Consider the following 23,173-nt stretch of genomic DNA (forward strand, 5'->3'; position numbering starts at 1 on the left):
AAATATTAACATCATAATCTTTCAATAATTCGAACCATCTTCTCTGCCGCGAATTCAGCTCATTTTTCTTAATATATATATACTGGAGGCTCTTAGGGTCCATATAAATATCAACGCGGACCCCATGTAAGTAATGCCGCCATATCTTTTCTTTCTAACTTACAACTTGATTTTCTCCGTACGAGACCTTAACAGAATCACAATTATATAGTACACAACCTTATCCGATAGCTGGCACTCAAGTAATATAATTAATGTAGCTGTTTTTTCTTCCTTTTTAGCAATCTAATCCGTCTCAGCTCGTGTGACCCCTATAAAGTTTCTTACCTTTCCACATATCCTAATTCCCTTTTAGGTTGCCCCGAATTTCCTATTCGTCTCTTATATCTATGTTTGCGAAAATTTTGTACATTCCCCAGGGGGTCACCCATCCCAGAATTGCTCTGGCCCTGGCACGCTTAACCGTACAACTTTAATGCATTTAAGCACGTTAAGGCCGGTATAATTACACCAATTTCCCCGCACGTCCTTTGTCACGTAATTTAAGACAAGTCGGGTCTTGACAGCTTTTCAGAACGTTCTCGTAGCGGGTCCCACCCCGTCCTAGCGAGAATTCTTTTATTTTTCTGACTATATAGTTACCGTGTTGCCCCCTGTACGCCTTCAATATTTACCTCCATGTATATATATTATATATATATATGAGTCGTGAGCGAACCACTCAATTCCCGACTGCTTGTCGTACACTTTGTATTCTTTCAATTAGAGAAAACTTGATCGTTGGACATTTTTGTCCTTCCACATATTTTGCCCTTCACATGGGCTGTGCTAAAGCAAAATGGGGTTGGAACATATTTCTAGTCCATTTAAATAAATTGCGAATTTGCTACTCATATATGCTTTTTCGAGATAAAATTTTTCCAAACAAGGATAATGCTTCTTACGAATGACATGGAGGGTATCTCTTAAACTTTAATCCAACATAGTAGATTTACCCTATCAGTATCGACCTTCAAGACATGTTAAGAATTTATATCTCATTTTCCTCTTCATATTCCTAGAAAAATTTGGGCAGAGGTTCCTCTGTATTTCTTACTATCCCAAAACCTGTACACAGGAAATACCAACCATGCCTCACAGGGCCAACACATATACGTATCATATCATATCGCGTCATAGCCACACGGGGCTAACAATTTCAAATAAAGGTATAAAGATGCCGAGGCTTACCTCACATGCCCAACTCAAACTGCACCTGCTACACTTTCCTGTTTATTTTTCTTTCCAATCTTCAACTTTCATGTTTCAATCGTATTTCAAACACCTTACCCAGCATACATCTTTCATACCATTACCTATCTGTGTACTGTGTAGCTTCCAATATCATTAGTCGTTGTCTTACGTCGATACTGTTCTCCAGCTGAAATTAGAGGTTAGTAAAAAGGAATTCATTTCCTACAGCTGGCTCTATCGCACGATCTAAGATTCAAAGAAAAGTAACACCCTAAATGTCTTGTAGCCTCCTGTTTATAAATGTGGTGCACAACACACCGATAAACAAGACTCTACTCGACACGGTCTGTAGACACTCCGAGGACGAACCGCTCTGATACCACTTTTGTCACGACCCAACTCCGTAGGCCGCGACTAGTGTCCGTGCTGGACACCCCAAACGTACCCAATAACCCAAACCAGTATATTAGCAGAATATATTTAAATGCAAAAGTCAATTGTCGATATTAAGTATCATAGATGCACAGACATAGTACAGGGAAGCCGATGAGGCTGTCACAGATCATATCATCCCCAAAACATATACAGAACCCACACAAGTATGTCTACAGACCTCTACAGAACATAACAGAATCATAAGACGGGACAAGACCCCGTCATACCCCTGAACGACATACATAAGTACAATAGCAGCAGACTGTACCAACATATAGGCTCTGGACAAAAGAGCACTCCCAAAATAGCAGAATAGATGTCCTAGGCAGGCGGGTCAGCAAATCTGTCGTCTGTACCTGCGCGGCATGAAAACGCAGCCCCCGAAGAAAGGGGGTCAGTACGAAATATGTACTGAGTATGTAAAGCACGAAACGTAGTAAAAAAAGTCATAATTGAAGCAGAAGGTACAGAAGATGAACGGAATATCCAGAATAGCAAAATGCTGATCATAAAACATAAATAGTATTTGCAGAAAATGTATGTCATACCTGGTCCCGTTACAGAACAAAATCATAACCGGAACAGAACGTACAGAAAAGTGAGTGTGATGTCCAGAATATCAAATACATATTTTCAAAACATAAAGAGTGTGTACCGAAATATATGCCATATCATATCCGGCCCCTGCCAAGGGACTCGGCAGACAGAACGTGGTCACCCCCCGACACTGGTGCCACAACACATAAGGATCAGAAAAGGGGAAATACCCCGCAACATAGCATAACATATAAGATGACCATATCAGATCATATCATATCATATCATATCAGAATAGTGTACATGGCACAGCATACTCCACAACCCATGTACATGTATACCTGCCCCCTCACATCGAGGCACGGCGAACAATGCAGTGGAAGACGCTTGGGAACATATCCTGGCCCGGGCTCAGTGTGGGAAACATTGAGGCATCCACGAATGGAGTAGTGAGAAACTAAATGCAATAAAAATACCATATATTTCCAGAGACTCAATGAGGCATATCGAATGACAAATCAAACCAATGAAATCGGACAGAATCATAGTAAGTGTATGTCGTATGTCATAATGAGTTACGAAAGAATAATCCTTCTGGGATCATTTTCATATTCCAAAATAGTTTACCAGACTCGAGGGAATCATTAAAACAATCTTCCTTAGTAGTTAAAAGGATAGTTAAAACGTTTCATTTTATATTGTTCAAAAATAAGGCAATAGTACACTAAAAGGCAAAGTGGGAATAGTGGGAGACTAAATGAGACACAAAATATCATACCTTTACAGAGATTCAATAAAGTATTTAGAATAAGTATCATTGGTAGTTAGAGGAGTAGTTAAGGTGTTTCCTTTAGAACCGCTTGAAATTAAGTTATAAACACAAAAAGGGTAAAGTCGGAAATAGTGGGCCCACCTCGGGACAACCGAAGCGGTGGTCTCAAATTACGTATATTAAGCTTATGGTGTCACCTACGGAGGTCCTAGGGACATTTCATAACTTTTTAGACAATTTGTGAAAGTTTACACAATTCTGTAACAAAGCATACTTATAGGGTTCAGTTCCATTGAATGAAAAAGGGACAATTTCAAATGCGGATTCCGAAAGACAGAATATTTTCCGAGGCTCGAATCCGATCCTAGTACATCTAGGACATGCCAAAAGAAGAATCGGGATAGCTTTACATACCTTTTATGCTTTTTACGCCTTTCCAAGTTCACTTCCCGTTTCGTCCAAAATCTACAAATGGTAACATTTACCAAATGTTAACCCTAAGACTTTAGGACTTAAATATCAAATCAACACTTTTCTACAGAAATTTGGGCAGCATTTCCCCTATACATATAGCATCCCCGAGAATTCAACTCGGCCAAAACAATCATCAACAACCCAATAACAACACTAACAACAACAACAATAACTACAAGACACAATATGGCACAACTAGTTCCCTTTCCAACATAGTGCGATACTTCCATTTCAACTTCAAATTTCCAAACCAATCTCAAGGGTTTCACATTCATCATTAATCAAGATCATCACAATATAATTTGGAAGCATTTCATATCAATTCCACAAAATATTCACAAGATATACACAATATACAAACTTTCCACCAAAGTCACAATTCCACCAAAACTTCTAATCTTTAACAAACATTTTCATAACATGTTTCTATCTTCCAACTTCATCAACAGTCATCATAATTTACACCTTAACGACTTCATTTCCACAATATCATAAAATCATACTAAAATGACATAAACTTCTACATTTCATTTCAATACCAACTTAAACCATTTTACTTTCATTTACATTGCAAGGATCACAACAACACAACTAACATATTAAACAACATTAATTCATTTCCATTTCAATTTCCATGTACCACACGGCCAACACCTATATTTCCAACTTCAACCAAATTCATTCAACTTTCATTTCCAATATAAATTCCACCATAACCACAACTAGAATACAACATAAAATTCAACTCACCATATGTATACAACATATATACACACACGGCTAGCTCCATACATACACCCCCACTTTGCAAACTTTCTTATTTCCATAATTTCTACTCATTTCCATATACTACAACATAAACCAACCTTTATAACATAGTAAGGAGGGATAAATTCTTACCTTTTCTCTTCAACTTCTTCACTTAACCCAAGTGTGAGATTGATGGAACAAGTGCTCTATTCTCCCAAACAATTGCACCAAGTTGTAGAGGACACTTAATTTAGTAGGAATTCAACAAGAAAATAATTTTAGAGTCAAGATTTTTTAGGGTGATTTTTCTACGGCCAACCCGAAATGGCTCTTATGTTTGCTCTTGGTTTTTCTCCTTTCTCTTCTTTCTTTGCTTCTTGAAAATTCTATTAGATAATGACCATTTATAATTAATTAGCACATGGAAATATTCATTAAAGCCATGGGTTGGGCCTCACTTGGCCGGCCACCCCTTAAACATTGGGCCTAAATTTTCATTTTATTTTTTTGGGCCAACCCGGTTGGTCCCGAGTTGGGCATAGCCCACTGACCTTTCGACCGTAAAACGTTCATATCTCCTTGTACCGACGTCACCTAGGAACCCACGACCTATGGTTGGAAAGCTAATTCAATTATATATAACTTCTATCGCTTGGTAGGTTTCCAAATTCCAAACTTATATTACCGTTTTTGCCCCTCCAAGTCAGGTCACCCGGAAACGTTTTCTTAAAAATATTCGTTTGGAAGGCTTCCACTTTGATTTGGCCCAAGGGTCCTTCATGAGTTGTGTTTAACTTTACATATGTGATTCATATAGCTTGTCACATGTTCCAAAAAAAATCTTGATGTGTGGGCCCCACCTCAGCTTACAAATAATCCGACGTTCAAAAATACGAGATATAACAGCTATATCTATCGGCGGTACTCTCTCAGTCCACTTTCCTGCCACTGTCTTGCCCTTTTGGGCTGCTGTAGCTTTTCTCTTTACAGGCATCTCTGAAATACATAACACACGGTTAAGTAAAGATAAATCCTTATATCATGGCTCTATCACACGATCTATGCATAAAGAAGGCCATTCATTCCTAAATGCTCGCAGCCTCATGTTTATAAGTGTGGCGCGCAACACACCCATAAACAAGACGCTATTGGACACGACTCATAGACATACCCTAGGACAGAACTGCTCTGATATCACTTTTATCACGACCCAACCGGAGGGCCATGTCGGGCACCCGAAGCTACCCTACCGGGCACCTCTCATCATACTTTCATCAACATAACTAGGTGAGCCATATGGCCAACTCGCAATTCCTGTGCATCAATAATACAAATCTTATCAGGCAAGAGTACTTTCATATCAACATCATTAAATATGCCCATATATATACACACAAGCCGGCAAGGCTATCAAAATGATATACAAAATATGAGCCGACAAGGCTAAGAGACATCTAACTATACAAAACTGCCTACGAGCCTCTAGAAAGGGTATGGAACATTGTAAAGAAGGGACAGGGCCCTACCATGCCCATATATGTACACAAAAGAATAGTACCAACAACTGCAGCTCCGAATCAAATGGAGCTCCTCTAAGCAGTCTCTGGATAAGCAGCCTAAGGATTAAGTCTGTCTCCCTGTCCACCTGCAGGCATGACGTAGCTTCCCCAAACAAAAGAGCGTCAGTACGAACAATGTAATGAGTATATAAGGCATAAGCAATAACATAATACAAGCATAAAGGGTAACATGAGATAGAAGAGCCATGAGATAGGAAAGTCATTTATACCTCTTGAGATGTTCATCATATTTACTTATCCTTTTTTCTAATGGAAACCTTCCATACATACGCATACATATATAGTGTTGACACCCAATTTTGGCCCTCCTTTTTCGTTTAATTAATTTCACTATGCTTCTCAGTCCTGAAAATTAATCAGAATGAGTTTGGAATATTTTTCACTAATTATTACGCTATTTTTTCGAGATATATTTCTCTAAAGTTAAGAACATTCTTATTGTTTCTTAAAAAATTACCAAACACCGTATTTTTAATTATAAAATTACTAAACATCGTTCTTTACAATTAAATCACTCAAAAATAGTATTGATATTCCTATATCAATATTGGCGTTGACATTTTTCCTTTAATCCTATTTATTACTATGTTAATCATCGTTTATTCTATTATAAACTAAATACGTATATTAAATTACTTGTATTATAATTTTTCATATGTACACATTTTCGATAATTAATTAGGACAAAGAAGCATATTTTAATTAATTCAAAATGAAAAGGAATTGGGATGATTAAAATCATCTATTGAATTGGGCCAATTCTCTTCTACCCTTATACAAAATCTGTGGCCTAATATTAAACCCCACAGACCCAAAACGCCCCACCCCAATACTAAACCCCACGGACCCGAACCGACCCGGCCCAAACCCCACTTAAAACTAACCAGCCCCTTTCATCTTTGACCAAACAGCCCTAAACCGAACAGCCCCCATTTCATCTCCTTTCTCACACTTCATCTCTGAAGCTTGCAGGCTCCATGTGCGATTTCAGCGGATTTTATGGTAAGTCCCATCCCTATTTTCCCCATAATCTGTTGAAAACGTCAGATTTTTCCCCCTCTCTTGGATTACAAATTCGAATGCAAAATCCCCTTAAGGAAGCTGTTGAAACCCCCTCAGCATTTGCCTATAAATACGGCCTTCCCTGGCTGTTTTAGATAAGTTTTTTTTTAGGCTGAAAACTCCCCTTTGAACAAAGCTTTCATTAAGAGAATATCTCTTTCAAAGCTTTCATACTCAGAAAAATCTTCTTTTAACTTTAAGTTTCTTTTTGGCTGTCAAAATCTCTTTTCAAGTTCTCGGCTGAAATGACAAGCTTTCGAGTGGATTCGGAGACTGGACGACAACAATAGCCTCAGTTCGCTGTCACGGAGAAGGTAATCACATTCATCCTATCTTCGTCTTTAATTTTATTAAAGTAGAAATGTAGTCGTCAAGTGTTTTCTCGTCGTTTGTTTGGTTTGGTTGGCTGGAATGTGTCCTCTCCTCGTTTGTTATAAATTAGTGTAAGTCGACTAATTTCGTCGAATATGTGTTCAACCTCGTCGCTGCTCGTCTTGGCATTTTCTATATATTTCTTTAGTTCTGTCACTTCTGAATTTATTTAGTGTGTTTAGTTGTAATCTTGTTAGAGTCAAATGAATAATTTACTTTCCCTCATATGTTAAGTATAGTCGCTGTTTCTTTTAGTTTCGCACTAGATCAGTTTAAGGTCGGGTGAAATTGACGATGAGGATTGAAAATGCTTATAGGGATATTTTGATCGATTTGTAGAATATGGGAATACGCATGTCATTTATTTTTCTGTTTTGACTGTACATTAGAATCCATGGGTGTCGTTTCTTTATTCAGAAGTTAGTATATAAATAGCTAGTATGAATTGTGGTTTTGCTTGAGAAAAGCTACTGATTTGTTAGGATAAAAAGGGGATGATTATTAGTGACCATTTGGTTTACATGCTTTGGTCTACTTCCTTCTCATAATTAATGTATTTTTGGATGCATCATAATGTACATGAATCTGTCCGGAATAAATACGTGTGTTTGTTTGGCATCTCTGATGAAAGTACTGATCCAATGAGTGTGCAGAAAGTGTAAAGTTTTAATAGTACCCTTAGGATTTGGATTAAGGATCTGTCTACATGATTTCATCTCAAAGTAGTTATGTTGAATGGAACCATAGCTTATACATGTTCAAACTTCCTTTGGAGCAAAAGTGTTAATTGTTTAAGTGGTGACCTGATAATTGCCATACACCCGTTTAGTGAGAGTATCGACTCTTTCCCGCGGTAACTTTTCTTCTCTTTATTTTAATTCTCATGGCGGTGAAAGTGTCATTAGCTCTCGTCGTTTGTTTAAGCCAAGTATCAGTATGCTAAGTTTAGACTTCAATTTGAGTTTTCTGCAACCAACAGCTAAATGGATTTGTTAAAACCAAGATGTAATTGTCTCTCAAGATCTCTTTTGAACTAGAAGTTTTTCTCTGTTTTCTCGGTCAAACGTTTTAAATAAGCAGCTAATGTTTCACGAAAGCACGTTGAATCTATATGATTTTCTTCAAACCTTCAAACACATGCTTTGGCTAAGTATTTTCCAAAAACAGTTTAAGAGCTTTCAAGCTTAGACTTTTTTAGACCCTTGATACTCTGGCTGTTTGACAAATCTGAAATCAGAATGTTGGTCTTTTCTTTCATATCTAATGTTGCCTCTGTGAATGTATTTAATCCAGCCATAGGTCCTCTTTCTATTCACTGTTAGTTCTCTAGGAAATCAAGTTTTCGAAGACTATAAGTTATTTAAGGAGGAAAATGCTCCCTTGTTTAAAACACTGGATAACATTAGTGGAAACATATATCATGATTTGTTCTATGTGTATAGTCTGTTTAAGGGTGTTACAGCATTTTCCATTCATGAAATATGTCATGCATTAATTGGTTTCTAAAGTATATATATAGTATGTGAAATGCTAGTTTTTTTTTTAGACGTTAAAATTTGTTTTTTTAGGCCACTAGGCTTTTGGTCATGCTGTCTTTTCTAAATTATGCCTTTGTCTGCTCATAGTTTAGTTTGAGAGTAGTATTTCATATTGTATTACGTTTGCATCAAATGATTTCTTTTTATATGTGCTTAACAGTATGTTGTTGTTATGTTTAGGAGTTACCTGAAGATCTATTTGAGTTGTCAACTTTATTGCTAAGCTAATGAAACCATGCTACATTTAGTTCCCTATATTTCACTCGTCTATTTTTTGAGGGCTTCATGTTGGTACTGTACGCTTGAAATGCTCGTTAGTATATTATATTAGCCAAGTTTAGTTTAACATCAATCTCCTTTTTTCTCAAAACTATCTGTTGCCATACATGCTTTAACTGAATGAAATGTTCAAAATTGGCTACTGATGTTTTTTTCAAATAATTGGTTCAACTCTAGTATTCCTTATATCTTTGAGAAATATTTTGAATGATCCGATCTAACTCTTTAAAGTTGGTTTAAGTTCACGAGTTTGCTAAATATGTCATCTTCTAGTTTTGCGTCTTTGAAGCTCCATTTGTTTAGAAATATGACTACAAGATTCCAGATGAACAGTGGTTACTCTAAATCAGTGGCTGCATTTACTGCTGCATTTTCGCTAAAAGTTGCTGCCATAAACATGGTATTTTAAGCAAAATTAGAAGTTAAATAATTGCTGTGTTTGAGGCCAACGCTGCTGCGTTTTTGGCCATTTTCTACTGTGTTTTAGGCCATTTTCACCTCATTTTGGGACTGATTTACTGCCTGCATTTTGGCCAACTGATTGCTGTGTTTTTTAGGGCGAAAATGCCACATTTTTGAAACATTTTGGGGGGCAAAAATGCTGCTGCAATTTGAGGCCAACGCTGCTGCGTTTTTGGCCATTTTTTACTGTGTTTTAGGCCATTTTCACCTCATTTTGGGACTGATTTACTGCCTGCGTTTTTTGACCATAGTTTATTGTCGCTTAAGGTTAGGTTGGCATTAATGCAACATGAAAGCTGATATGTCGGGTTGGTTGGGCGAATGGAGGTGTTCTTATTTTTATGAAGAGGGAAAAATTACCTCATTCTGATATGCAAGTTTAGTCGATGTAATATTAGGGGGAAATATTGAGCTACTATTCTGTCGTGTAGGAGGATACATCCAGGGTCCTTGTAGATTCACACTAAAAAAATCTCACTCATTATGCCATATGAGGGAGAGAGCCAAGAAGCATAGCATAGCGTTAATTGTTAAAGATTTATCTTAGAGGCTTTACTTTTAATAAGTGGAATGCTTATATTTTGTAAGAGGTCTCTCTCCCTTGATAATTTGTACAGATGTATGCTTCTCTTATAAGTGCACACTGTTAGCTTGTGTCTATGTCCTGTAAGTGAAAGTGTTAGGTGTGTCTATGTCCTTTAAGTTCCAAACTGTTAGGTGTATCCAAAACTTGATAGCTTCTTTGCCAAATGTGTTGGTTCATAAACCATTAAGCTTCCCAGTTGACACGAACGAATAGTTTCCTATATATCACTTCACATGCCATTTCTTGGGAAAATTGGAGTCAGTTGCTGCTGCATCTTTGGCTTCGGCATTTGTTGTATTGAAACTGTTTTAGAGCAGCTTGCTAGTACTGTTGTCTTGATTCTTTTATCTAGCTCTCATTAATTAAAGTTATATAGATTCTTTTTTCCTTGTTGAGAATTGTTTCTAATCCTTATCTTTATTTTTTCGTTTTTTCATGAGGAACCTTGGGAGCATTTGGAGTTATGGGCCTTATGGCAACTCCGGATTCTGCCCATATCAGAGAACAGCCAGTTGCAGGATTTAATTGCTCGTGTCTAGCGTCCCCGTCTTCCTTCCTCTCTTTAAATTTCGTGTCTTCGTGTTATCATGTATATACATGTTTATATTCTTGACTAACATTTTTTATGGATTGTATTTGTAGCATATTTGTTTCTCGCTTGTGTACAAACTTGCGGAAAAATGATTTAGTATGATAGTGAATTTAGTCATTTGCTTCCCTTCCCTTTTTAGATACCAATCCCGATTTAGAGTGAAAGACGTTTTACTAATCGTTTTAAGGGAATGTCTTTTAGTATATTTTCTAGATTCAAATTATCTTCCACAAGGAAATAAGCTGATTTTCTTTTTTTTACGAGAACACTGTTCTAAGTTTTTTTTTTTTTTAGACATACTTGATTTCATAAAGAAGTAACAGATCTGATTTCTTAACAAAGCATATCGCTCTCACGTTTTTACACTCTTTGTGATCACCAAACAATAAGTTTAATGGTGCAGATTTTCAGAATTTGGCAACGTCCTATTTAGTAAATTTAATCATGAGGCCTAAGTGATCTTAACATGTGACCTGTACTCTTTTTTTTTTTTTTTTTTAATTGCTGTAATACTAACCCATTGGAACAGGCCTAATTCTTTAAGTTTAATACAAGAAAATCATATTAGGACCCAAGTATAGTGATCCAAGTATTTTTCAAGAACTACAAGGTGTATACTTTACTTTATATACAAAGATTCTATTTTATATGTATATATACCATTCTTACTTTAAATACCTTTAATCATTTTCTCATCACCTACATACGTATGTACGTTATATTATAAATACTTATCTTTAGTAACATTATATACAACAATCATATTATACCTCATCTTCTAAAATATACATACGTACTCTTTTGAAAACAATATATATATTCCTAATACATACAATTTACATCTTGTCTTAATTACTTTCCTTTATTATGGGTGTACCAACATACTATTTTCATACGCGCATACCATACCTGTACTATCTTATTTTTATTAATTCCCTTAGTTGCATTTTCATTATATGTACACATATAGTCTTATTGTGTCATCATAACTATTTTTAAGTATTCACCTAGGATATACTATCACATATGTAGATTATTTTCTTATAAAATGTACATCTCCTTGTTCAATATGACACTTACTATTCTCATATAAAATAAAATGTCATACATATTTTCATCATGCACACATTAGCATTAACTACTTTCCTTTATATATATGCATTTACTCACATAGTTACTATTACGTTAAAAACCCCTTTTATACAAATAGTTTTGAGAGAGTAGTTTCTTTTCCGCAATTCTTTAAATAGGTGATAATAAATAATTAAATAATTCCCCTCTAGTGTTAATTAGACTAAGTTTAAAGACTGTTTTCGGATAGGCTCTGAGGGATGCTTAATACCTTCCCCTCAGAGTAAATAAAACTCTTACCTAGAATTTCACAGGTTTCAAAGACTAAAAATAGAGTTTACATTTTTACAATTGGTTTCCTAATATTTCCTAAAAATTAGGCGGCGATTCTGAAAATTTACAAAACCAGAGAGAACATAGTCATAAGTTGTGAACTAGTTTTAACCCGTTAAAAATAGGGCATGACATATAGTAGTACCATACCCGACCATAGAGGTTCGGTGTCACACATACCCGTCTAATTCAAGGCTCGGTGTTGTCCATACCCGACTGCAGTGGTGTGCCGCGCAATGAATATCATACCCGGCCATACAGGCTCGGTGTTACATAATGGCCATATATATATATATATATATATATATACATACATACATACATATACACATAAAAGTACATAGGTAGCGTCAACATCATCATCATTAATACATCTTTCCTTAAAGAGTCAACTATCGTAGGATGAGATTAACGATATCATGAGAATATCAAGACTTGTGAGCTTTAGCACTTCAAAAAGAAGAGGCTCCATGGAAGACATTATGGACCTTACATATGTGTATACAACAATGGAATCATGCCTTAGGAAAGAAGGGTTAGCCTTACATACCTTCACGTCTTCTTAACTACTTAACGTTCACCTCCGAAGCCCGAGAAATCTGCATTCTAGAGGGTTCATACCGAGGTTAGGTCTCAAAGACACCTTTAAGTTCAAACTAGAATAATTCATGAGCTAGAGAAAATTGGGCAGCATTTCCCCTGTTTTATCTACTTCTACCAAATCCCAAAAAACTCCTAACAACAATGACATTATTAGCAATACCATAATCAAGAGACTTTACTCAAATTAGGCATCATTCAATCTCCAAAACTCCTTCTCAAGGTCATTCATAACAATATCTACATCACAACACCATACATACTTACGTACAATACTTCATCAACATCATTAATATCATCCACAACAAGATTATACTCATATCATGCCAAGAATCACAATTCAAGTTAACTTATAGCTCACAATATCCTTAAATTCATACTTTACTTGAACTCCATTTTCACTTTTTCTCCCTTCAACCGAATAGAACAACAATCAAACAACCTTAACCATATACAAGAGATGTAAAAACTTACTTAATCACTCAAGAACAAGTCTTGGATCAACTTACTCCTCTAAAGTGAAGTCTCCAACATCAACACCAAAGGGAAATCTTGAGTTCCACAAACCCTAACAAGTTTCTTAGCACTTGAACCTCTTGGATTTGGCTTGGACTAGTTTATAGACCTAGAGAGAGGGTTTTGGAGAGTTCAAGGATCTGTTTTGGGAAAATAATGTGTCCAAATGAAATGAAACGAAATATATAAAGCGTGACTTAAAATCCCGTCGAGCAATCCTACGCTCACTTTGATGGACCGTCAAAATTCCTACGGTCCGTCAAAGTGCACCGTCAAGCTTCCCAACCTAACATGGCTCACTGTGACCGTTATACTGTGGTGCTCCACCATTTGACGGTCCGTCAAAGTTTCCCCATCCGTTAAGTTACTCGTTTTGATTCGTTCGACTTCCAATCCTTATAGAATCTTCTTGGCACTTGTGTAACACTTCATTAACCATCTAAGGGTCCTATAGCTCCTCCTCAAGTCATTACTAAACAAATTATAACTTAATTGTTGAGAACTCCTCCCACATGTGCCTCACATTCCACTTCCTTCGACGAACTTAATTCCACCGATTCATATGACTTCAAATGTAATGGTATAAGCTTAAAGTTATCAATTACTCTCCTTAATCTCACAAGGACTTCATGTCCCTTTTAGGCTTATGGTAGTTTACTCATAATGCAACAATGCGAAATCTCCGAGATGTAACAGGTGGCAGGGGTTCCCGTAGGAGCCGCGACTCTGGCCTGCGAACATGTCACAAGGGACGCGACGGTTTGCCTAATCTGACTTATCTCTTCCCTTATCGAGAAATATTATTCTCGCATGAGCCGCATTGCCTCTACGTTAGTCTCGTCTGTAGGAATGCCATTATGGGTGGTACCGTGAATTTGCTCCACTCCTACTACATCGACATTGGGATCTCGAGGATGCTCACCGTTCAATGGTGCCTAGATAGGCTAGCCATCCGGATCTAGCGGAAGGTTGTCCGAATTGTGTGTTGTACTCGTGTTGTCATTTGGTCCTATCATACCTGAAACTGATACTTAGGAAAATACGAGAACTGAAGAAAAATTAGTAAGACAAATGATGGTCATGATGACAACCACAACTGTCTAGGCCCCACGGTGGGCGCCAAACTGTTTACTTAGAAAATGGTTCAGTTGAATTTGTGTTCGTGGTCAAGGACACGTGGATCAAAATGACCAGTAAACCAATATAATATGCAAGTAAATCAAATGTAAAAGAAATAAAGCAAAGTAAAGTTAAGAATAGCCTGAGCTTCGATCGAGCTCGGTGCAAGCTCCTCCGGCCAAGCTTATGACTAAACACTTAGTAAAATAATAAAGAACTTAAGAAATGGAACGATTGTGTTTAGTAAAATAATAAAGAACTTAAGAAATGGAGCGATTGTGTATAAGAGGTGTATTCCTCTTGAATTTCGTGCGTTTACAATTGGAAAGATAATCTCTATTTACACTAGGAGCTAGGGGCACACATTCGGTGTATGACGCCCCTACTTATAATGATTATTAATTGAGTAATAATAATGAGCAATAAAGAGGATTATTAAGCCTAATAACACTGACATATAACGTTCGACTTGATCCGTAATGGCAGCCCGTTGAGCTCTGATCTTCCGGAGCTACTCCAACAGTCTACCGGACCAAATGGTTCCTCTGGTGCAAAGGCATTTCCTCCGGTGCCACTGAATGCTAACTCATATTTGACTTATTTCTTAAGCCACGTGGCCTAACAATACAGGTCTAGCTGTGTTGCACAAATTTACCCCAATACAATTAGTCAGGCATGATACACAACAATATGAATTCCTATTATATTCCTTGCCTTGTAAGTGCTCTTTCATTTGAGATCTCTGTTACTTCGAGTGCTGGAAAATTCTACATAAGAGCAAAAGCATTAATTCACTCTCCTTTAATCGAGTATAGAGCATCTGCTTCTTTTCTTCTTTTTGTTTTCTCACTTGCCCAAAGTGTTAGAAAGGAACATGTTGTGTGTTTCATATTTTAGAGTAATGACTATTTTAATTTAGTGTAAGAATTTAGCCAATCTTCTAATGTTTCGTACCTCAATTTTTGCAAGTACGTACTTAAAGAGGCAGTTATTTGTGTCACCATAATTAATGAGAGTTCATTTTGTGATGTTAAGGATTAGATAAAAGTTACAGGATCAATTAGCTTTATATCGTATTTGTGGGGTAAATGAAATAATGTATGTAGCTATTGTTCATTAGCAGGTTAACCTTATAATAAAGAATTGCTTCATTTTTCCACGTGATTCACAGAAGCTGGAAAGAATCTTTATTTACTCAAGACGACAAGAGGAATGAGATCAGAATTGGACGATAAAAAAAAAGAGAGTTTTTTAGTACATTATATTTCTTCTTTTTTTAAAATGTCCTTGTAGTCCAGATTTTAGGTCTAATTGACTTTCATTGAGTGTACAAATTTGGCCAAGAATCTTACTTTAAAGCAACTAATGCGAAAAATACCCTGGAGATAGTAAGTACATCTTGTAATTACTTAATTAAGGGAACACTAGTTCTATATATCACTAGTAGAAGTTATCTTAGTATCCCTACAGCTAGGGGTGTACATGGACCGGGTTGGTTCAGGTTTTTTAAAGACCAAATCAAACCAATTGCATCAGGTTTTTAAATCTATAAACCAAACCAAACCAACAAAAGTCGGGTTTTTCAACCTCGGGTTTTCTCGGTTTTTTCAGGTTGCTCGGGTTTTTCGGGTTTTTTCCGGTAAAGTCTTCATACAAAACATATAACTTATACTTCAAATATTTCTTTAGACCTAGTAACATACAACGATCTATTTAAGATATTTATTAAGAAAATAACACAAAACGTGATGAGAGATGACATTGTACTAAAATATTCAACGAAAAAAATTAATGAAATTGCATAAAATAAAATTATCATAATCTAAAAGTACTAAGTCATGCTACAATAAATACAACTAATTTATAAGGCATGTAAAAAATGATCATAATCTAAAAGTACCAAGTCATGCTAAAATAAGTACGGCTACTAAGTATTAATTACATGACTAAATATTAAAGAAAAAATAAAATTAAGTTATGCATTTTCACTTTCTAAACTAATATAAAACTAAAGAATAGATATCAAAATTATTGTCATTCCAGTGTTAGATATGAATTTCTTTTGTTAGCATTAGTATTGATTTGATTTTTGTTGAGTTTTATTTGAGTTACTAATATCATTGGGCTATAAAACTTATTAAACCATTCAAAAGTCTAATTCTAAGCTTGAAATAATATGTTAAAAGACAAAAAATTATGAAAAAGTTAAAGAAACATTTATAAATTACATTATAAATAAATATTTCTATGTATAAAATGTGTTTGAAACTTTATATATGTAATGTCGGGTTGGTTTGATTCGGTTTGACTTTTTTTAGTTAAAACCAAACCAAACCAATAGTGTTCGGGTTTTTCTTTTTAAAACCAAACCAAACCAAACCACTAGTCGGGTTTTTTTCTCGACTTGGTTCGAATTATCGGTTTGGTGCAGTTTGTCGGTTTGCTTTGTACACCCCTACCTACAGCTATATCTTTATTTCCTTTTGAAGCAACTTTAAAAGTTATTCTTTACTATGGATTCAAGGCTTAAAATATTCCATTCTTCATAACCCTTTAAATATGGCTATATATATCCTTGAACTATTATCAAACACCTCAACAGAAGAGCATCCCAAGCGCTAGTGTACACAGGTATGTAATGTGTTCTACCATAAAAATATCTTTTTTAGTCTTCACGGTATGCCTCTTATATAAAGCATCAATACTTCTTTTCATTTTTGTCTCTTTTAAATTTGTGTTATCTAAGTAACAGTTGTCAAGTAAAATCAAATTTAGGAATACTTGAAGATTAATTCTTAGAATGATCACGAATGTCGATTTGTCATAACTCATAATCATGAATTCTAAATTTGTTAATAGAACTAAAATTTGAAACTAAAAAGTATTGTAATTACACAAGCTTATATATATATATATATATATATATATATATATATATATATATTTTGTGGTTATATAATCTTGCAGGGAAAAAGATCTCGGGTAATGTAACGCTCTAATTGAAGGGGAGAAAAAAGTATTACAAGCGCTCCTTTGTAAAGTTTTCTTTCTTCCTTAGGCTTCCATATTAGTGTCGAGAGATTATATAATTAAATAAGTATCAAAAGTGTGTTCTCTCAAATATATAGCTTAAGATTTTAAATGAGATAGTCAGACATTTTAACATGGTTTCAGAGCAAGCAAGAGGTCCTAAGCTCAAATATCACTGTCACTCAAAAAGCAAAAAAATATTCAACGTGTTTGGCCAATGAAAGAATCTAATGGAAAAGTTGCTCTATCTAACAACTTAAACTTTTAGATGTAATAGCCACACACTTCAATAATTAGGATATAGAAAAGTTTTCATATGATATACTCCCTCCGTCCCAATTTATGTGACACTCTCTCCTTTTTAGTTAGTCATAAAAAGAATGACAAATTTCTATATTTAGTACTGATAATTTTATTTTGAACTTCTCATTTTATCTTAATGAGAAGATTTATAGCCACACAAAAATCTATTTTAGTCTTCATGGTATGCCTCTATTATAAACCCCAATAATTCTTTTCATTTTTATCTCCTTTAAATGTGTGTAATCTAAGAAACATTTGTTCCACAAAGAAAGTAAAATTAAATTTAGGAACACTTGAGGTTTATTCTTAGAATGATCACGAACATCAATTTGTCAAAATGATGAATTCTAAAGTTTTAAACAGAAGAAGACTAAAATTTGAAACTAGTTACAAAAATAAAAAGTATTATAATGATACAAGCTTGTATCCTTTTCTGTTTGTGGTTCTATAATCTTGCATGGAAAAATATATCGAGTAATGTAGCAATTTAATTTAAGGATAGAAATAGGTATTACAAAAGGCTCCTTTTAAAAATTCTTTCTTTCTTCATTTTAATTCCATATTAGTTTCGAGAGATGACATAATTAACTACTAATCAAAAGTGTGTTCTCTCTAATATATAGTTTAAGTTTTTAGATGAGATAGTCAGATACTTTAACATTGTATTAGAGCAAACTAAAGGTCCTGAGTTCAAATCTCACTATCACCCAAAAAACAAAAAAATATTCAACTTGTTTGGCCAATGAAAGAGAATCAAGTCAAACACGGGGCATATTGAGATATAATATAATTAATTAATTCAAAGTTGTTCTTTCTAACAACTTAAACTTTTAGATGAGATAGTCACACACTTCAATAATTAGGTAATTTAGGATATTGAAAAAATTTCATATGATATACTCCCTGCGTCCCAATTTATGTGACACTCTTTCCTTTTTAGTCAGTTTAAAAAAGAATGACATATTTCTATATTTAGTATTAATAGTTAGATTGTGAACTTCTCATTTTACGTTAATGAGATGATTTATAGCCATACAAATATCTATTTTAAACTTTTCATTTCATTCTTAAATTCCGATGCGTGCGTGCCCAAATACCTTCACATAAATTGGGACGGAAGGAGTATCATTCCGCCTGCTCTCAGCTGGAAATTATTTATTCTATACTATGTGTGAACAAAGTATATTGATCAAGTATAGTAATTAGTCATGGATTGGATGCATGCACTAATTAATTTACTGTTTGATGTTTGATCTGCCCACTTTGTAAAATCGAAATTGAAGTACTTTTTCTTGTAGCGGAATAAAATGCAGTCAGGATCTGAAATGGCGAAACATCCAATGCAAATGGTTCCATTACTGATGAGAGAAGATAATAAGGAAAGCGACGATTGGATAAGTGAGTTCAATCAAATCGGACGTGGTATCGTATTTAATAGAAATGACGACTATGATCCAAAAGTGGTATCACTGGGGCCTTACCACCATGGAAAGAAGAAGCTCAAGTTTGTTGAGGATTACAAGCCCAAGGCCGTTAAAATGTTCATTGATGACGTTCCTAAAATCGAAGATGAGTACTTAAATGCGATTCTAGAGAACATTGGGTATGTGAGAAGTTGTTACCTCGAAGAGTTCATGCCCAGTATGTACACTGACGAAGATTTTGCTATAATGATGCTTCGAGATGCATGCATCATTCTAAATTATCTCGAATCGAAGGAGAAGTCATTTAAAAAAGACGCGATGATTGAGCATCTTGGCACTGCTGTTTATAACAGCATTAGACGTGACATGTATTTGCTCGAAAATCAGGTACCTTTCCGGATTCTCGAGATCTTGGTTGGCTTGAAATATGATACTGACAAACATGCATTTGTAACGGAGATGGAAAAATCTTTCTTTAGAATGTTCTTCCATGATAGGGCGGCAGAACTACCTGAAGCTAATGAAATCAATAAGCTCGGGACGGAACCCCTTCACCTTCTTGAAATTTCCCGAAGGGTAATTGTCGCAGGCTACGATCGAGACCCCAAATCTGAAACTGGTGAACATTGGTGCGATATCAACAACCTGGTATCATGCCTCGAAAAAAACTGTTGCGGTGATGATGAAATACGTGGCCAGCACGTGTTCCGTTCTGTGACGGCTCTGAAATCAAAGGGCGTGAATTTCAGTGCTAGTGGGATTAGATCTCTCAAGGGGGTAAGGTTTAGTCCATATAAATTATGTAAGTCTGCTGAACTGAAGCTCCCACTTTTGTATGTCACAAAGGACACAAGAGTGTTTTTCAAGAACTTGATCGCTTACGAGTTCTCTCCCTATGTTCCTAATCCTTCTAATAACGCTGTGACTGCTTACGTGAATTTCATGAGACTACTTGTGATTTCAAAACAAGATGTGAAGGAACTACGAGAGAAGCAAATTATAATCAACGGTTTAGGGAGGGACAAAGAAGTGGTGGAAATGTACAAAGCTTTGGATACTTTTGGCGCAGAAGATAGTTCTTTTTTGTGGTATGTAAAGAGGGATATTGAAGAGCACTATCACAGCAAAACCAAGACTTGGATGGCTGATTTGTGGACCACTTACTTTGACAATCCCTGGTCTATAATTGCTTTGTTTGTTGCTGCTATCGTCCTCTGCTTAGATATTGTCCAGGCATACTATGCAGTCAATCAGGATTCTAGTAATGGTACTGGTGGTGGTTCTGCCGGTGCTCATCATTAATCTTCTTCAACACGAGGATTTTGATTTTACTTTTATGAATATTTCTCTCATATTTATGTGTTGATGATTGAATCATATGGCCTTCCATATAGTCAGTCTTGTATTATGTGTTACGTTGTTGCTTTTTAATTTGTGTGGCTTGTAAACAATACTAGATTATTTATTGTACTACTCGCTATATGTTTCATTTTACTCATATGATCTTAAACGTGCTATATGAGATGTTGATTATATTTTATTTTAAACAGACTAATATTTCTTCTTATCCCAAGTTAACATTCTATTTCTTAATACTTATTTGTACTTAGCTGACCAGAAGTTTACTTCATATATAAATAATTTTAAAATTCCGTCTAATTAATTTAATAGTACCATATTTCTTGGTAAATGTTAGCATAAAAACATTTTGACTTATTTGTGTTCAAAATTTATCAAGACTTAAATACCTAAACATAGATAGATTCTTGAATTATAGAAAATTTGATACATTGAAAATATAATAGTTCTAGATTTGTCCTATTTTATGTGATAGATTTTTTTCCTGCAACCTGTTCAAGAAATAAAAACACATTTCTATATTTAGATATATCTAACTTTATACATCCTATTTTACCCTTAATGATATTATTTATATCCACAGAAATGTCTACGTCTTGTTTTAGACTATATATTTCAATTTTTTTTTCTTAAACTTCGAGCATAATCAAACACCAACACATATGTCACGACCCAAATCACTCAAGCCGTGATTGTCACCCAACGTTCTCCGTGTCGAACGAACCCTATAATTAAAACAACATTTGTATTCCCAATACTAGATAAAATTAGTCTAAACAAAATAACATATATAATGAAAATGAGAAAAGGACATGGTACGGCTGACAGCAAAAGAAATGGACCAAAAATTGCGTCTTTTTGCTGTCTTTCCTCTCAAACGGCAAAAAATCCAAGAACTACATACATATATAACTAAGCTTTAAAGATGGCCTCTTATTCTTCTGTATTACGGGGGAAAGAAGATAAAGGTTTTGTTCCACCTCACAAGTTGTTCACAAGTCATAGTTTTGTCATGGAAGAAAAAAAGAAGACGGAAGTATAAGATTTCAACTTGACAGGCTCTGAAGAACAAAGCACTAATGGGGCCAAGAAAGCTAACTGGGGGAACGATTTGATTTTTGGTTCATATGGATGGTCAGAACACTCGTCTTCCTCTGGTTTAAGCAACCTTTTTGGGTCTGAACTTGACTCGCCAAATGGCTGATTATAATCCTAAAAACATGTATAATATATGTATAATAATTGTATAATATGTATATAATTAGTGTATATAAATTATACACCGAGTATGCGTTGATTATACATTTATTATACACAAATCAATCACTACAATGTATATAATATGTATATATATTGTATGAAAGTGTATATATAAAGTTTATTATAGTGTATAATATATATTTTGGCTACAATATGTCTTTGATTTTATGCGGACATCCAATTATCAATAGTTTCACCGGATGACTACTTATGTCCTTGGTCCAACGAAAATTTGGTCAACTTTAGAACTACTCTCAAATTGCATGTGTCAAACTTAGTGGGTTAAAACGTAATAAATCAATAAATGAGTCATGATTCAATTTTACTTGGGTTAAGTAATGTATCTAATTCAACTCATCCAACATGACTCAAACTCTCCTTTATTTTTCTAAACAGTAAAAGCTAATGTATTTTATTGTGGTCAAATGTACTTCGCTCGAGGAAAATTTCATGTTTGTACTTTTTTGGTAGCTTTTGTTACTGTATCTAACTTTTTTATTTGAATTTAGCAAACCAATTCGTTTGGTGTTATAACTCTCTTATGTATATCTTCACTGTGTATAAAAGTGCTTTACTTTTTCTTTCTATTTAGGGAAAAATATTCAAAACACACTCTAATTTTGGCCAAAATTGCTGTCACACACTTCAACTTTGCGGGGGTCTATTTTTTGTGTATTATTGATGGTATTATCGGGTGACATTGACAAACAAGTGAGCACATAAAGAAGGATTATTTGGAATTCAACATGGCAAATAGAGACGGGTCTGTTTAGTTTTAAGTCCACCCTTGCGCGCTCAACCATGTGCTCACTTTCTTGTCCATATCACCCGATAATACCATCAATAATACACAAAAAAAATAGTCCGGGGGGTCATAGGACCCCCGCAAAGTTGGAGTGTTTTATAGAAATTTCGGTCAAAGTTGGAGTGTCTTTTGTAACCTTTTCCTTTCTATTTATAACGACCAATTTTTGGTTCTAATGACGGATCGAATGTATAGAATTATTAGGTACAAAGATGTCATATGATAGTATCTCGCCTAATACTTACCTATAGGTATACTATATTGTTGGTGTATGTCAAGTATAGCTTTTCAATTGCTTTGTCATAAACCACACTCAACTTAAAAAAAAATTCCGATAGTTTTTATTTTTTAACTTAGTACAAATTATTTAATCAGTAAGTAGTAATTTTATGTGATATTTAATTATGTACTATAGTATTTATGTGACCAGAGAGAGTTAGTTAAGCTTTCATATTTGAGTTGTTAATAGATACATGCTACAAAAGTACCATAACGGCGTCTTCAAAACATTTGTTTTGTTCGGAGTGCCCTTCAAATAAACTGGTCTTTAATTTTTCCCCCTCAAATTGGTGGTCTTTAATTTTTGGCCTTTTCGCCTAATACAATGAGGTTTGGGGTTCGAATCTCGCTCACTAAAAAAAAAAAAAAAGACAATTTCGCAGGCAGAATTTTGTAGCAAAG

General features: G+C 35.0%; 1 protein-coding gene and 1 long non-coding RNA gene across 2 annotated transcripts; both read left to right on the forward strand.

Annotated features, from left to right (window-relative positions):
• The first annotated feature begins 6,693 nt into the window (after positions 1-6,693).
• On the forward strand, positions 6,694-10,789 carry LOC132637714 (uncharacterized). The gene is made up of 2 exons (XR_009581579.1): positions 6,694-6,783; positions 7,077-10,789. It is a non-coding gene; the product is annotated as an uncharacterized LOC132637714 (long non-coding RNA).
• Positions 10,790-16,904: 6,115 nt separating this feature from the next.
• On the forward strand, positions 16,905-20,635 carry LOC132637717 (UPF0481 protein At3g47200-like). The gene is made up of 2 exons (XM_060354767.1): positions 16,905-16,942; positions 18,943-20,635. The coding sequence occupies exon 2, from the start codon at positions 18,952-18,954 to the stop codon at positions 20,368-20,370; it is 1,419 nt and encodes a 472-aa protein (XP_060210750.1). The 5' UTR covers positions 16,905-16,942; positions 18,943-18,951; the 3' UTR covers positions 20,371-20,635.
• The last annotated feature ends 2,538 nt before the right edge of the window (positions 20,636-23,173 follow it).

Source organism: Lycium barbarum, chromosome 1 (assembly GCF_019175385.1).
Source record: "Lycium barbarum isolate Lr01 chromosome 1, ASM1917538v2, whole genome shotgun sequence".
Lineage (NCBI taxonomy): Eukaryota > Viridiplantae > Streptophyta > Magnoliopsida > Solanales > Solanaceae > Lycium > Lycium barbarum.